At 33.6% G+C, this 17493-nt stretch overlaps 2 protein-coding genes across 5 annotated transcripts; one reads left to right on the forward strand and one right to left on the reverse strand.

The window, feature by feature from the left end:
* Positions 1-1060: 1060 nt before the first annotated feature.
* LOC127241819 (uncharacterized) lies at positions 1061-6414 on the reverse strand. Of its 2 annotated transcripts, none has more exons than XM_051261043.1 (3): positions 6305-6414; positions 3967-4322; positions 1061-3468 (listed from the first exon to the last, which is right to left on the reverse strand). In XM_051261043.1, the coding sequence occupies exons 2-3, from the start codon at positions 4311-4313 to the stop codon at positions 1215-1217; spliced, it is 2601 nt and encodes an 866-aa protein (XP_051117000.1). In that variant the 5' UTR covers positions 4314-4322; positions 6305-6414; the 3' UTR covers positions 1061-1214. The 2 variants fall into 2 exon arrangements, with proteins under 2 accessions (XP_051117000.1, XP_051116999.1); XM_051261042.1 differs by lacking the exon at positions 6305-6414 and adding an exon at positions 5204-6298.
* Positions 6415-10695: 4281 nt separating this feature from the next.
* LOC127241731 (uncharacterized) lies at positions 10696-17493 on the forward strand. 3 transcript variants are annotated; one of them, XM_051260906.1, is made up of 14 exons: positions 10696-10914; positions 11135-11292; positions 11439-11479; positions 11780-12051; positions 12134-12208; positions 12285-12343; positions 12429-12564; positions 13675-13771; positions 13853-13919; positions 14251-14349; positions 15748-15837; positions 16436-16590; positions 16836-16937; positions 17040-17493. In XM_051260906.1, exons 4-14 carry the CDS (start codon positions 11799-11801, stop codon positions 17167-17169), a joined length of 1263 nt encoding a protein of 420 aa, XP_051116863.1. In that variant the 5' UTR covers positions 10696-10914; positions 11135-11292; positions 11439-11479; positions 11780-11798; the 3' UTR covers positions 17170-17493. The 3 variants fall into 3 exon arrangements, with proteins under 3 accessions (XP_051116863.1, XP_051116861.1, XP_051116862.1); XM_051260904.1 differs by lacking the exon at positions 11135-11292; XM_051260905.1 differs by lacking the exons at positions 11135-11292; positions 11439-11479.

Raw genomic sequence — 17493 nt, forward strand, 5'->3', positions numbered from 1 at the left:
TGATCAAATTTGAAAAATAGAAAAATAATTTGATCGTTTCTTAGGTTTGGGACGTGTATAAAGATTGTACACTATAATATACTATATTCGTCCCAAAAAAATGAATATTTTTTTTGGCATAAGATTTAAGAAATGTTATTATAATGATAATGAGTGGAAATTAGGAGTAAATTTTTTTTATTTACCTGGTAAGTGTATTTTAATTTAAGCATAAAAAAATTGATATTTATGTAATAATAATAAAGAAAATAGTAATAATTTTACGGTGATATGATTTTTTTTATAAAAATAAGACTATTATTCTAAAATTAAAAAAAAAAATGATAAAACAACACTATTGAGACGAGTATTGTTGAAAGCAATATTTAGATATGGGTTTAATCTTGTATTGCAGTTGTTATGAATTTTGAATTAACTTCTTTGTTTTATTTTGTGCAGGTAAGGAAGGTAACTTATTACTCTAGCGATCCCCGTAAAAAATGAGCTATTAATGTGGAGTGAATTCGTAATCATAAAATCATAAATTCAAATTTTTGATACTTTTTGGTCTTATTTACAAGCTATTAGATTTGACTGAAAATTTACTCAGATTGAAGTCTTAAAATTGGTCGCACTATTTTAACATCTTAAAGAAAGTCAGTGCACATAAAATTTCATGACAATAAAGAATAGAAACCTTGATTTACGATAGAAGATTTTATATACAAGCTCTATATATACGCTCTCTTTCTCGAGCATTTACAATGACCTATGTTAAAAAAGCCTTTGAAAGATGACGTGGACATGATGTGTCAACATATTTTTTTTAATTAAAAAAAATGAAATAAAATGGTTTACGAAATAAAAAAGCAAGGTAGCTGTTGTTCCAATTTTATTATTAATCTCTGAAATGAAGCTATTACGTTGCAATTTATAATGGACTTAGCCTCAATTAGAATAGACAGCCTCAATTTTATCAACTTTTCTTCAGATCTGTTAAAAAAAAATTTATTTAGTACGTGTGAGGCTTTTTTTTATTTTGATAAAAGATATATATATATATATATAAAAACATATGTAACAAAAAAATCATTTATCCAGAAGAACCACTGTCTAATTCTTAGATAATATTCCAATAAACCCTATCTCTTAAATTGGCATATCCATCTACTTATAGTAATGTACATGAAATTTGTACTTAATAGTTTTCTCTTTACATTGCCAAAAAAACACAATCAAACGGCTTTACACGAAGCCTTATTGTGCCCAGCCTCTTTACACTTCGAGCAAGTAACGGTCCTTTTGTCGGGATCCTCCGCCGCAGTCATCGTCGTTTTCGTTTGTTCCTTCTTCTGTTGAGTCGTCGTCGTCGTCGTCGATCTCGGGGCAGCCACAGCTGCCGGCGGAAGCACTTGCACCTCGCCCAGATCGGAATCTTCTTTCGAAAAATCGGGGACAGGGTTGATCGGCTCGGAATACGTCAGGCAGAAACTCTCGACGCTGCAGTAGTTCGGACAGTACTCGTACACATTCTTCCCCAAGTAGTTGAACGCGCCGATGGCATGGCAGCACGGGATCCCGTTGCATTTCCACTCGAGGCAAGTGCATTCCCGCCGCTCAATATTGATGACGTGCGTCGAGTCGTCGTGAACCTCGAAGAGTACGTCGGACGAGATGAACACTCTCAGCCCTTGAGCCTTGAGGCTCGCCGCTCGAATCTTGTTTTCGTTCGTCGGCGTCAGCTTCGATGTCCATTGGCTCGACTCCGTCCGACGACCGATGATCATTTCTTCAATCATTTTAACCACGGCTTCGATTTTCTGCGTTATCGTCGAATCCTGGATTTCGTCGATCCGCTTCGCATACGGTTCCGCGACATTCTGTACGACATGATTGTACTGCTCGCCGCAGAACGCGAAGCTCGCCCAGCTTCTCGGCTCGATCTGATTCACCCAGTCATAAGCGTTCGACGAAATCTGTTTCATCTGCTCCATGGAAGATCGGAAAGCACTGTGTCGAACTGCGCGGGACGCGGCGAGAAATTTCGCAGGCAAGACGCCTCGTCCTTCGCCATGGTACGGACCCTTCAAGTTACTCTTGAAGCTTTCCGTAAGACGATAAATATCGTAACCGTGATAATGATTCGGGAATATCTCGTGTAACGATTTGCTTAGTCCCTTCTCCATATCCGAGACGAAAGTTATCGGCGAGGGAGTCGTTACCTCCGATTTCAGCTGCTCGAGAAACCAATGCCAACTGTGCTCGTTTTCAGAATCGACTATCGTAAACGCGACCGGAAAGAATCTGTCGTCGGCGTCGACGGCGAGCGCTAGTAACAAGCTCTCTTGATATTTTGACTTCATAGATACGGCGTCGAGGAAGAGAATAGGCCGGCAAGCAGTCTGGAAGCTTCGGACAAAGGGATTAAACGAGACGAAAAGGTACCGGAGTCTTTTCTCGTCATTAGTAATCAGGTTGACGACGCTACCCGGATTCATCTCGACGAACTTCCGACAAAACCACGGCAAGCGATTGTACGACTCTTTGTACGAACCGTGGAGTTGCTCCCGAGCATCCTCGATACCTCGTCGTACTTGTGTGTACTTTAGTTCGAGCCCAAAGTCCTGCGAAATGCTTTGAGCAATAGCCTTCGGATTGTGGTGCGGAGAATCCCGTAACTTATCTTTAATAACGCTTACCAACAGCTTCTTCGCGGGATGAGCGTGCTTCCAAGACGCCCCTCCGCAGGTATGCGAATCGTTGAACTTCTTAACTGTAAATGTCTGAGAAGCAAGAACCCACGAGGCGTGGATGCTCCAAGAACAGCCCTCTTCGACGCAGATACCGCTTGCACGATTAGAGTCGTTCTTCTTCAATTTATAGACAAACCGGTGAGCGATAGCATACTTTTGCAGCGCCTGTCGAAACTCTTTCACGCTCTTGAAATCCTGTCCGACGCCTGTAATGCAGTCTCTCCACGAGGCTACTAACTTTTCCGGTAAAGAATCGGCCGAGAAAGATACGGTGGACGGATTTTCGAGATCATTCGTTCCTGCAACTGCGTCGTCGTTTTGGTCCTCCTGGTTGTTTTTCCTCCTTCGCTTGCTGCCGTCGTTTTCGGAAACAGAAACTATCGTCGTCCCGAGGGAACCAAGTGCCCATGATGCAGTGCGCCTCCGCTTCTTGACAGTATCTGCTGGGCTACCATTCATGTCTACACCACCTGGGCTCTGATCAGCGTTAGAATTGACGAACAACAGTGGCTTATAGTCGGCACCATTTTCAGTATCGTGTTCAGAAAGTGGTGCAGCAGAGTGTGGCTGGTCATGGCTTGAGACATCGGCAGGGATACAAACAGGTGGTTCGGTATCATCAGGTGAAGCATCGGTATGGCAATCTGGACTCTTAACATTATCAGCGACCAGAGTAGAAGCAGAGGCAGGTATCGAAATATGGTTTACTGTCTCGGCAAGCTTCACGCTACTGTCCCTGCAAGTATATCATCATGTGTTTATGGAAGACGTACCCGAGAACAAATAAATCAGCTGACATATATAGCAACCAACAAATGTGTAACGGAACAGAAGATAGCCAGAAAATTAATTATTACAAAGCCACAGATATGCGTATATTAGTCTTCATTACCTTCCCCATCCTCGCTTCTGTTAATATACGTATCGAGTCCAAACTAAAACATAAAAAAGTTGTGTTCTTTTGCGGGTTTTAACTTTTACTATTCAGATTTTGTTTTTCTTCCAAAATATCAAATAAAACCATTACTTTTCCTTTTTTCTTTTTTCTCCATTATTATAAATCTATTTTACATTCAAAACACCACATCATCTATTTATATCACATCAAACAACTATTTAAATTCAACTTTTTACTATTAAAAAATTCAAACCCACAAACAAACACACCAAAAAGTATTCATAATGCAAAAAAAGAGCTACTGCTATATACTAAATATGGAATTGTGTTAAATACCTGCTAGACTCTAATTTTGCAGCATCATGATCGAATCCTTCTTTTCCATCCACGAAAATATCAGCAGTCACTGAATTTTCATGGAAACCCAACATTCTCTTTAGGTCTTTTTCATTTCTCAAAGTGATGAGATGCCGCCTGTTTCCTGGAAGGAAGTATTTAATCGAAACTGTTTTCTGATCCAAATTAGACATTTCTGCTAGCTTCAACCTCAGGTCCTCGAATAGGGTGTCATGATTGACATTTACAGCATTAGCCTCTCCAGCTTCGTAAGACAAGGTACCATCGCTGTTGGTAATGAATTTACCACCAGATTGGCAAATTAATATAAGCTTCCCCTTTGCCATGGAAAGTATCTTCAAGAAAACCAAGAACAAGGAATCGATCAGCTAAATAGACGTCACAGTCTTGTATTCTACTTCCACAGCATGACTCATTACTAAAATCAGAGTGGCATTCACATATATATATATATATATATCTGAAGAGAGAGAGAGAGAGAGAGAGAGAGAGGTCTGAAAAAGGGAAAAGACTGTTGCACTAATTAGACTTTATTTTTTTCATTTCCTTTGGGAAGAACTGTCGCACGAAAACCAGAGTTTGATCCTTCTGTTCTAGCATTACTCAATTTGGCACGAGCACATTAATCTCAGATCATAAAAAGTATCATGCATGTAATTTGCCGAGCAAAACACAAACTTGACAAGTAATTATAACACAATCATGACCCAACAGTAAACAATGAGAACATGATACCCAAAATGTCTATTTAAGCCTATCAAATGATATTGGCATTGCACATTCAAAATTTTGTGAATTAAATTGCAGTTAGATATAACAATACTGAGTATACCACATTGTTCTTATTCCTATGAAGCTGCTTTAACTAAATGAATCTTCAATACGGTTAAGTAGGGAAGGGGAGATGGACCACCACACTATCATAGTATTTGTGTGTGGATGGTCGCTTTGAATATAAAAAACTACCTATAAAAAATGCTAATCCTTTTTTAGTGTTTTCTAGATTAAATTTTACGGAAAAAAGCAAATGTCTGCCTTCATATTTCCAGAATAAGGACTGTTATGCAATTAGAAATATATATGTTTAGAACGGTTCTGACAGACCCTAAGGGAGATCAAACAAGCGGAACAGCTATAGCATGAAATATGAGCATGATCACCTAGTATACAAAAAGTTCATGGATAAGCAGACACTAATCTATCGTTTTTGACTTACAAAGCTTCCTTGATCACCATCTAGCATGAAAGTTAACCGGTGGACATCCAACTGACGAGCATTCCATCATACAAGTTCCTCAATTAATAACAGAAACATGATACATATATGTATAAAGGGCAAACTTTATACACGTGGCATATATCGTGGCTTGAGGCTCTTAATTGCAGGGTTAGTGAAACAAACGGGCACGTGCTGCATTGTGCAACACTTTCCAATTGAGTGCCATAATCCCCAATCCACCAATAATCACTATGTTTGTTATTGTAAATTTGTAACTACCTCACTGTAAATTAAAATACATCACTTGCAAGTATAACCTAACTTTGTCGTGCCCAACTACACTTAGGACAATAAAGGTCTACCGTTCGAGCCCGTATACCCTAGAAATCAAAATCGAAAAGAAATATAAAATAAAATAAAAAACTATACCAAAACAAAATTTAATTTTTTTTTTCAGAATTTTGCACTCAAAACACCATTAAATGGAAAAGATATCTTAGAAACAACACATGGTAAGATCACACAAAACCAAGTACATTGCAAAATTAAATCAATAATGCCAACTCTATACCTAAGATCGTAGTATAAGTCCGTTATGCACTCTCTGTCTCTCTGAATCATAAAATCATGATATTACAGAGTAAATCAATTCTCTTTCATAGTCCAGATCACCATTATCAAGGATCACCAAAAAAATTCCATAAAGAAACGCACGCAAACACACACGCCTCAAAATCTAAGGCTAACGCAGTGATGCGCGAAATCAAATTATCTCTCTGATGAAAAAACGGTACAATCCACAAAAATAAAAGAATTGAAACAGAGAAAGGAAGAGAATTGAAGCATTAACACGACAATGAAACTGGTTACCGTTGAGCCACAAAACAAGTCCATCCATAACATGAGATTTTTAATTGATCGAAGCAACTGCAGGAACATGCTCATAACACACAATTGACAAATGCAGGCAGTGGAATTTCACATATATATCATCAATTACATCATTCAGTTCATCAAAAAAACAGAAAATCAGTTACACGAAGAGATTGAATTGAACAACGAAGGCCGGATACAGGGAGCAGAGGAAGCTAAGCTCACCGGAGTAGGATGGAAGAATGGCGTGAAAAAAAGGTTCTGGTGGGGCGATGGAGGAAAACCCTAGAAATGGGGGCCGATTTGGAATTTGGGAAATAGGGCAGAGATGCTGAATATGTAAAGGAGCCCAAAAATATCTGGGGCTGGATTGGAATATTAGGGTTTATATAAGGACCTTATGGCAACTCTTATTATTTGTATTGTGAATATATTTTCATCGCTTAAAATAAATTGATATATTTTCAATAAATTGTCTTTGGTGTGAATGATGCAATAATTATCCAATAATAAATAGTATGTAGTACTTTATTATTATTATTTAAATTTATATTCAATTTATTTTGTTATAAAAACATTTTTATCTTTATTTTTCCTACAACTTTTTTTTAATTATTTTTTATTCAATTTAAAACTCGTGTTCCGAGCATAAATTTCAACTAAGAAAAAAGTATTCTTTTTTAGTATTTTTATCATTTTAAGGAAAAAATATTTATTTTTTATTATACTAAAATTAATATTGTAACGTATTACTATCAAAATACTCTTTAATATTTATATAAATGACAAACGTATCATTACACATATAATTAATTTATATTCTCTTTGTCCACTTCATAAGTTTATATTTATCTTTTGCATAATTCTACTTATATACATTAAAAATATTTTCATATTTATAATATTATTAAATTTGTATTATAAGACACTAATAGAAATATTTTTTTTTTAATCTGTACTATATTGTAATATAAAAATTAATATAAAAAAAAATATCAACTTATTAATATAAGTGGACGAAAATACAAAAATCAAAATTAAAAACATCAAAATTATCATACATATTGTCACTAATTAAAAGAAAAATACTATATTCATAAGAGTTGGGATTGATGGAGTAACATAAGTAATTGTTAGATATTAAGAATATTAATGATATGAAATTGAGATTTTATTATTAATTTTCTAGTGTTTACATGTTTAAGAATTGATACTATTTATTTTGCATTATTTTTAATTAAAATATATTTTTTATAAAATATTAAAATAAATAATCACGTAAAAATGTAATTCTTTACATCTAATCATCGTTAAATTATTACTCCATGTACTTTTATAATTAAATTTTAATTTTAACAATATAACACAAATTTTAATTTCAAGTATATTTTTTGTGCAATTTTACATAAAATAGTACATCTCTCCTCCAATTTGTATCATTGCTTGCTTCTTTTTAATTTTCTGAAATTTCCGTAACAATAATAATATAAATGTGTATTTTTAAAATTAATAATAGTATAATTTGATTATGAATTTATATTATATCTATATATATATATATTTGAAGTTTATATTTATTTATATTATTGGATTCTTGCATGGCGTACAAGAAATTTATATTTTAAATAAAAAAAAAAAACAAATTGTCAAATAACTACCGACTGCAGTATTTATGTCGGCCAAGCATGGAGCAACCCCGATTTGGGGTTTTTTTTACTGTGCAACTCATATTAAGATATATTTATAATTTAATTCAAAAGATTGTAGAATTTTTGTCTTGTAAAGACATTTATATATCATTATAAATATTCTTATAATTGAAATAGATAATTTTAGTTTCATATTACTACAAGTATTAAAGTTAAATTATCTTCGGATACATCAATGACCCGTTATATTTCATATATTTTATTGATGTATATGTTTATATCAACGCTCATGCTATCATCTTCATGCCGTCTTCGTCGCTGCCACTTCGATCTTTACCGTCAGAGTTCTACTTTCGATTTTAATTTCGTTAAAAGTCATGTTTACAACTCTAACTCTATTAAGAGCAAACACGTTTTGTTTCTGACTCTAAGTAGTTTCGTTGTGAATGAGGGACACTTTTTTCGACTCTAGCTCTGTTAAGAGTGAAAGAGTCTTGTTTTTAATTTTAAAGGTGTTGAATGTTCTGTTTTCAACTATGATCCAGTCTATGATCCCGGGTACATCATTTTCGGCCATTTTAACATATTTAAGTTCGTTTGTAAAAGATCTTAGCTATATAACTTTCAATCACTTTTGGCAAATCCAAATCTATTCGATTATACTTTTAGTTTAAAGAAAAGTGTTAAGATATATTTAGAAAAAATATATTATATTTATAGTAACCGTGTTAGCTTAGAAATTTGTAGAATTTTTGTGATGATTTATATATAACTATATATGTATGCATATTTTTAAGATTAAAATAAATAATTTTAGTTTTATATTGTAACAACTCAAACAATAGCCTTATTCTTTGCTATTTTAATGTGTCAATTTTATTTTACCTTTTTTTTTAAGTTTGATTTTACTTGTCACAAAGGTTAGTATTTTATTTGGAGATTTTCGTGGAATTTATATTATTCAATTAATATTTTTTCTCTAAAAATATCAAATTAAACATATATATATTTTTATTTTTATAGTATTTAAAATAAATGTAAAATTTATAATATTACCTCAACATTTATTTATATCATATTGGGAATGCTGATGTAACAAAGCCCTCAATTCCTTTGACATTCGAGAAGAATATCATAATGCGTAATATAAAATTAATAAAATTTGTATTATTGTAAGTTTAAAGGTATTTATTATGTTAAATATAAGGTGCAATTATGCGTAATATAAAATTAATAAAATTTGTATTATTGTAAGTTTAAAGGTATTTATTATGTTAAATATAAGGTGCAATTACTGAATTAAAGAAGTATTTGATTTGATATTTAATTTTATTTAATTTTATTTAATTTTGAATAGTAGAAAACTACCTGCTCCATCCTTATCAAATCCCATTAGGTCTCTCCTCACACAAAGTCATATATATACATTATATATATATCATATATGATATATATTATTTTCTTAATTCCAATTTAAAGTACTATTATTTTTACTATTTTCGTCCGTCATATTTCAAAGTATCAATTTTAGAAAGAATGATCATACGCTAATACCAAAATGTTCTTTAACTTTTATTTAAATTACAAACATATCGTTACATATACAATTATTCTATACAAAAAATCGAAGGACAAAAATAGCAAAATCTCTTACACACTTCCACTAACCAATAAAATACTACTATTATTTCTTATTTTTTTTACAAAAACTCCAAAAACCCATTCGAAAAGGAGGGAGGTAGTATTTATATATATACATTCACATACATACATATATACATACTCCTTCCGTCTCGGATATTTTGTCCACATTACTGTAGACACGAGAATTTAGAAGGAATATAATTAGTAAATAATTAAAAATTTATTAGTGAAAATAATTATAGTATAATAAAAATAATTATAGATTAAGATTAAGATTAAGATAACTAATTAATATAATTAAAATTAAAAATTAAAAATTAAATTTTTTAAAATAAGATTAAAGTGTATAATTTTTTTCTAAAAAAAGGAAAATGACAAAGTAGAACAAACGGAAATGGAAATGTGGACATAATAAGTGAGACAAATAAAGTACTATATATATACATTATTTTTTTCAAGTGCGCACTGGTTAAACTCCCGACCGAACCTAATACCTTGCAAACTAGCAGCTACTCAAATACGCACTGGGTAAACCCTCGGCCGAGTCTAATACCTTGTAAACCACTGGCCAAACATATCTATCAAAATGTGTTCGTCTAATATTTCTAGTTTGAAATTTTACAATATAATTTTATATTACATTATTAATTAATAGAGCCAACAAAGTAAATATTATATACTGTGGGGTGTATATATATATATATATTTTGATAGTAAAAAAAATAATGCTGTAAAAATTTTGTTAAAAAAATACACTCTTAGTTTAGATAATAGTTTTTGGAGTTGGGTGTGTTTGTCTATGTTGACTATTCAATTTTTTAAATATAGGATTAATTATTATATTATATTAAAAATTTAATTTAAATTCAAAATTTTCTAATAGTATTTATAATTCAAAAACCGTTGATGAATTCTAATTTGTTTTTATGATTTTATCTCATTAATAAATTCAAAAAATAAAATATTTTAAATACTCCCTCAATTCAATTTTTATTGTCTAAAGTATATTTCCAAGATATTTTAGGTGATTGTATTGACAAATTTGTTTTATAACAGAGATTAAAAATAATAAATAATTAAAAGATAAAAATATAAAATTTATGTTTTAAAAAAATAGTACTATAATTGTTAGATGTCTAATAGAAAAGTAGAATATTAGTTTATGGAGGGAGAAAATATATTATGTCCAAACGTCTATTATATATTTAAAATATTTTATAAAAAATTTATCCGTATGTTTAGATTGAAATAATTTTCAAAATTTGAAATTTATGGAAACTAAAATGAAAATTGACAACTGAGAGAATAATTTGATTCCAATTCACAGTTCCTAACAAAAACAAAAAGGCTATTTTCATCAGATCGCTCTGCAAATTGCAATCCCCTCTTCTGTAGGTAATTCCCACTACCATCGGACACAGGTCTACTAGCTTTGAATTTTGCTGGACTCCATTCAACTTCTCTCCCCACCAACACCAATCATGGCTTTCTGGGTTTTCTCCCTTGAACAACGCTGTTCTGATGGAAATTTTTAGTTGCCAGGTTCGCTAATTTTGACTAGGCTTCTGTTTTCCTTTAATCGTTCAGCTGAGTTCTTTTAAAGCCTAGCTATTAAGAGTTGAAGCAGATTCCGTTCTGTCTATTGTTGTTGTCAGTGATTTTGGGGTTTTTTTTATAATTATTGTTGTTTTGGTATTTATTTCTTATGGACACCGAAAATTGTAGCTTCGCTTGTATTCTTTGTTTGCTTGTTTGGGCGTAGCATTGGTGATTCTTTACTCATGATATTGCTTGGCTCGAAAGCTTCTAATTAATGAGGAATTTTAAGCATGGTGAAGTCTTACTTGTTCAAATAGTTGAGAGGTGAAAAGGGTCGCGGTTAGATTGAGAAGGACTGCATTTAGAGGTGTCTGAAAAAGAGTAAGCGCTGAGGGAGATGACATTTTCACATGATTTTATTGTGACATTTTATTCTTTTGTTTGCTCTTTTTGGTTAATTTCTTTTTGATGATTTATTGTTTTCAATGTCTTGATGCTGATTGGGTTTTAATGCCGAGAAATGTCAGAGATTGACTAAACTATATGCACTTGATCATTAAAGACTTTGGTAAGCGCTTTTTTTCCCCCCTCTTATTTAATACAAATAATACACTGTTTGAGATTTTTTGTCTATTAAGTATTGCCTTAAATCTGCTGACTTTTGTTTTTTCTTTTTTTCCTGAGTTGAGTTGATAGTATTGAATCTTTTCAATTTTTTATTGTTATCTTGTGGATGGTTCTGAAAAAATCTAGCTGTCTCGCGTGCCATGGACAAGAAATGGATGAATATGTACATCTATTGATCATGCCTTATTGATATATCTTCATGCTTACTGTGGTCCATTTAAAGAGATGGTTTTGTTGACAGATTAAAGAACTTGAGGGAAATGGGATGCCTTTTCTCTACTCCAACAGAAATAAGTGGAAACCGAAGGATACCAGCATACATTGGGGAGCTCACGGTATTTTTTCCTGGGATACGGATTCCCAAGCCTGTTGATTTCTCTGAGTCGCTGGGTGACTGTCTAACTAAAAGCTTAGTGGAACGCCTCTCTGCTCTTAGAACCAGAATAGTTGTATTGGTAGGGCAAGAGGTTGCAACGATTACAAGAACGAGACGCAAAACAGCTACTCAACATGGTTTGTATGATCTGTAGTATGTCTGAATGTTTTAACAATATGTATACCCTCTGATTTGATGACATTCCATCTGTTTCTGCAGGAGATTCCATGCTTGGAGATCTTCTTCAGGCTCTAGAAGACTATTTACCTGTTCTTCTGGGATTGGTTAAAGATGGTAAGAATGTACGATGCATTCCACTTGTTGAGATCTCCTTGAAATTCAAATTTTTTGAGCATTAACTGTTTTGTAGGCAGTATTTTGCAACACAAAGTACAGTTTGTTTGGGTCAATCAAGAGGATGAAGCAGAGGTGAAGCTAAGATTCCCACTTTTAAGACCAAAACTTTCTCCTCTGAGTCATTCTGTCATCTCATTATCTTCGTGTATATCTCCAGGAAACCTCAATGTCTAATGCGTGGTATGAAGTGTTATCTGTTTTACACTTGATGGCAACAGTATCCTTATTACAAGCAAATCTCTTACTCCTTCCAAAAGCATCTGCTGATGGTTATCAGCCAAAAGTATCTGAAGGTAGGTGTACTGACAAAAGCTGTGATTTTAACTCCGGATATTTTATCGAAAATTTATGCATCTTGTTTTTCTCTCCGTTGATGTGTTCCCAAAAATTTTCAAGGCTTCGTTCCCTCTTTATTTTTTCTAAAGTTAATTTTTGCTGTTAGTAATGCATCTTCGGGCATTCTGCAATCAGACTTAAGAATTATCTTGAAAGGCACATTTTATAATGTTAGGACCAGACGTGAAGGTTATCAAATATTTTATTTGCATGTTTGTACGCTTGAACAAATGCTGTAATAATTGAAAATTATGGTAAAATAATCCAAACAGAGTCCAGATTGTTCTAAGTTGTTCAATTACATGCCCTAGGATTCATTTATTCCCTATGCCTTGCTAGTAAAAGCTGATAGCATATATGGGGGTTGTTGTTTCTAATTGTAACAAAGTTTTTACATAAGAGGACCCTCGTATGTTTTGCTTCCCACACTTACCAGCACATAGCATATGTAAATTAGGCAGCTTAGATAAACTGAGGGGATGGTAAAGGAGAGATCACATGAGAGAGTTGAGGTTAGAAGACTTGCCAGTAAATTACTGGTAGCAAGTGATAATGAGATTGAAGTGGGTGTGCTTGATGATCATGAAAAGTAGATTACTCATTTTAAGCAAGACCGGCGTCAGAAGGAAAGCTAGAGAGCGAAATTCCTTAAGATCTCTTTGGGGAGATGGATATGGGGCTCGAGAAATTCATTATGCTAGTGATACTTTGGGGGTGTCTTTTAAGAATTGAGTAAAACCAAGAATATTGTGTAAGATATGCTTGACTTTGTCTCTAAGTACTCTCTTGGAGGCTTATGGTAAAGAAAATGTGGGATGACTTGGAAGTGTGGAATAAGGGTATTTTTAGTGGGAACATTGGTTTTCATGCATTGATTCTTGGGTGCTTCATCCATAGTCAAAGGTGTATGAGGGCAAATGTGGATGGAATTGACAATGAAGGGGGGCCGCGGTATTGGTTAATTTTTAGATGTAGACGAGCTTTTGAACCTCTTTTGTAGATGCTAATTTTCCAACTGTATGCTTCAATCAGTTATTGTTCTGCTAAGATCTTGCCCTTGCCAACAGAGAGTCGGCGATCTTCTATCGATTTGCTCTTAAAGGCTGCTGGCTACCTTGACTGTGCTCTCTCCAATGTTCTCCCACAGTTGCCTAATGTACTTAGGTATCTTGTTTATAGCTACTTCACCAAATTGCGCAATCTCTGCTGTGGTGGATTCACTCCTTTCTACTTTGTGTTTTCCAGGACAAACCTCCCAGTGGACCTTGCAGAAGGAGTCCTGCGGGCACTCTGCCTACAAGCAATAGGGCAGGTAAGTAAATATTACATTCTCAGCCATTCACACATCACCTTTACATAGATAGATGCAGCATTTTCAAGTTGCATAATTGTATCTCTGAGAAGATGCATTTTAAACTACTGTCTACCACTTCTTTATGGCTAATAAAAGTAGGAATAGTGACTGATCCAGTGCACACAACCTTGATGAAATTGAAAGTGAAAATGTTGATTGAGGTTATTAAATGAGTTGAAGCATCTGAGGTCGTGAATTTTCCTTACTTGCAAGATAATTAAAACCAGTAATGATTGCTTAAGTTGTAGCAAGTTATCTTCTGTTTGGATGATATTCCTCTCTTCACCAGAGTGTCGACATTCAGCTTGGGGTTGCGATAGACAGTACAAAGGCCACACTTGCTGTGAAAAGAAGACTTGCATGCGAGATGGTCAAATACTGGCAGCAGGTATTGCTCATTTCCTTACTGTTTGTGCCTACTGCTGAACAAATAGATATTCTATATTTTGGTTCTCTCAGTTGGCTTGCACGTAGCCTTGATTATATGACAATATTTTGCTCGGAGATGCTTTAACCATGCTCGTCTGTTGGTGCTAAAAAGCCTGATTTATAGCATGGTATTGTTCTTTTTATGAGGAATATCATTATTACCATGTGTTTGCCAAGTTTGTTTTCCCCCTTTTGTAATACTCTGTGCAAATACGCCTTACTTCTCGTTCTTGTTTCTCACCTTAAATGTGGCATATGGGTGATGTTCCTCAAACTAACATGGCGGTACCCATGTTTCAAGTTGGATTTAGGAACTGGAATGGATCGAATTGGAACTGAAGATGAATATTATTTTTTGGTTCCAGTACCCAAAAAACTGAAATTAGAACATGATGTTTGATCCTGTTCTGGGATTATGAAATAAATAATACTTATATATTATGTAATTTGTCAATAAATATTATTATGTTTTGTATGTTGATTGATGTGCATATGATTTTTACTCTCTCAATGAATTTAATTTTTATATTTAAAATGCATTTCAATAGCTAATATGATTTTATTTTTTTTAAAAAAAGTTCCAATAATTGTGTCTAATTTTTTCTTTACAAAATAGTTATCATAAATTCAGTACAATTTAAATTATTTTTTGCTTTATATCAATAGCTATTATGGTATATTTTATTTTTTATTTTTAGAGTTTTTATCTATGGCATTATTTTCATGTAAAATTTTATTAGTATGGTAGATATCCTAGTTTAAAAAAAATAAAATCAATTAGACTAGCATAGTAGCATATGAATTAGAGCTAACTGTATCAACCAGAACGAGAATAAAAATTGTACATATACATTTTGTTTGTGGTTCCTTTTTTTTTTGTAATATTATTTATTTCTTATTTTTGTTGAACTGGAACCATGGAGATATCTAAGTTGAGGTCTGCTATAGAGTAGGCATTCCTGTGCAATTGAATTTATGGATAATCTAATACAAGAAAGCAAGAGGGAATAGGGGTTTATTAAGTTCTATTGGACAATAATATGTAAAAGTACTCACTGTCTAACCAAAGGGATGCGTCGATGTTCAGACCACTTCTTATCAAAAAACAAATCAATTATCTTAGATTATTGACTAATTTACTGGTGTGGCATCTCTTACGAACTTGATGTCACCTCTAGTTGGATTGATTTAAGGTAAGGTAATTCATAACCATAAGAGATGCAGTATGGTTGCCTGGTTATCATCCTTTGCCACATCATTTCTGTTGATTGCCATGGATTATTTGTAGTTGCATCATCTTTTTCTAACTGAAAGTAAATCGATCTGAAGATGGGTTACCGCCTTTGTCTTTTTGTAGGCACAAGATAACATTACCAACCTTCCTCTGGCAAATGGTTGGGGACAAAAGCATGGACTATTTGTTAAGTGGAAATATGTTGAGGCGAAGGTATGCAGCAGTCTTCCTGTCTGTTTTTCTCTCTTTCTTTTTTTTTTTTTTGTTTCAAGTTTCCCTCTTCAACAGGTGTAAATAAATTGCGTGTATGTTAGATTCTTCCTTAAATTATGGCTGCTAGAATCTTTGTTCAAGCAGAGCCTGGCCTTTTGTTAGGGACTCCATACCCTTTTTTACCTAAGGTTGCGAATGAGATAAGTTAGGAGTTTTGAGTTGGTTTGAAAATAGTAAAAGGTTGAATAGAAAGTAGGTGTTTGATGTAATATAAATAAGCGTTGGATGTGATGCTTTGAATGAAAATATGCTCTTGATTTAATATTTTAAATGAAAAATGTATATTCCATGTAATATTTTTCGAAAAGGAAATTGGTGATGAATAGCATGTAAACAAAATTGAAAACATAAGTAAATAGAGTGTAAGAGTTCCTTGTATCTGCCTCAGTATATCCTGCAAGTTTAAATCGATGTAGCTAAGCTGTATACAGATCCGTGAAGGAAATCTCCTAATTATAACAATACTTCTTATAGTTGGCATGCATAATATTCAGTACTATTCCAAAATCTCCAACGTAAGATTTTGATGTTTTCCTAGGCTGCGGCATACTACTATCATGGTCTAATTCTTGATGAGGGGAATACAGAGAAGTCTCATGGAATGGCCATTGCTTCTTTGAAAGCAGCAGAAGAATATCTTAAAGAAAGCAAGAAAGCTTCTGAAACTTTCAATTCATCCATTCCTGTCTCAAGGTAATCCTTGTTTTGATGAAACATTATCGGCATTTTAAGTAGAGAATCTCACCAAACTGTCACCACATTTTAATTACATGATTTTCGTATAATGGCTACCTATCATTTAAACTGGAATCTGTATATTTGCCTTTGTAGCTGTGACTCATTACTTTTTGAACCTTACAGTCACTACCCTTTCCTTCTTCATTCTTTTGATTAGTATAATGTGCTGGGAGATCATTAATATCGTAAGTTTTGAGCAGGAGCCCTCCGCTTTGGGGTACAATGAAGTATCTGTCTGAAAAAATTCCGAAGGATACTTCTTCCAAGGTGCAATCGAAGCAGGATCTTCTCTCTCATGATAAGTAAGCCCTTTCTCCAAGTTAGAATTCACTTGGCATTAACTTAAATGAATTGCGAGCAGTGGTATTAGTTTTGCTTATATCTTCATTGTGTGTTTTGTGCAGTAACACAGAAGCAACACCAACATTGCCGGACTTTGCTTTGGCCCTCAAACCCGATGAATATCAGCTACCTCTTGTGGATGACTCTTGGAGTAACCAAGCAATAACAACCTCTGACAAGTCAAAGGAGTAATAATTCTCCCACAAGCAACGGCATATCATGATGGCTGGTGGTGTCGCTCGCGTTCGTGCAAAGCGAATGGCGTAAGACTCGGGCCCGGGCCTTGGTACGTTGTTGTGTTTGTGCAATAAATTGTTGTGTGACTAATTAAGGCTCACATTGCCATTGTTGTTTTGTTTGTTGTGAAATGTGCATTTTGGTGAAGGAAGTATGTTTTCTTTGAATAAAAATTAAGTTTACTTATAAGTTAGTAGTTGGATTGTGAACTGAATTGTAAATTTGTTATAGTGAAATGGAAGGTGAAGGTTTCACTCACTCACTAAAAAGTGATCATGA

The sequence above is a fragment of the Andrographis paniculata genome, unplaced genomic scaffold, assembly GCF_009805555.1.
Source record: "Andrographis paniculata isolate CXL003 unplaced genomic scaffold, ASM980555v1 Contig83END, whole genome shotgun sequence".
Taxonomy (NCBI): domain Eukaryota; kingdom Viridiplantae; phylum Streptophyta; class Magnoliopsida; order Lamiales; family Acanthaceae; genus Andrographis; species Andrographis paniculata.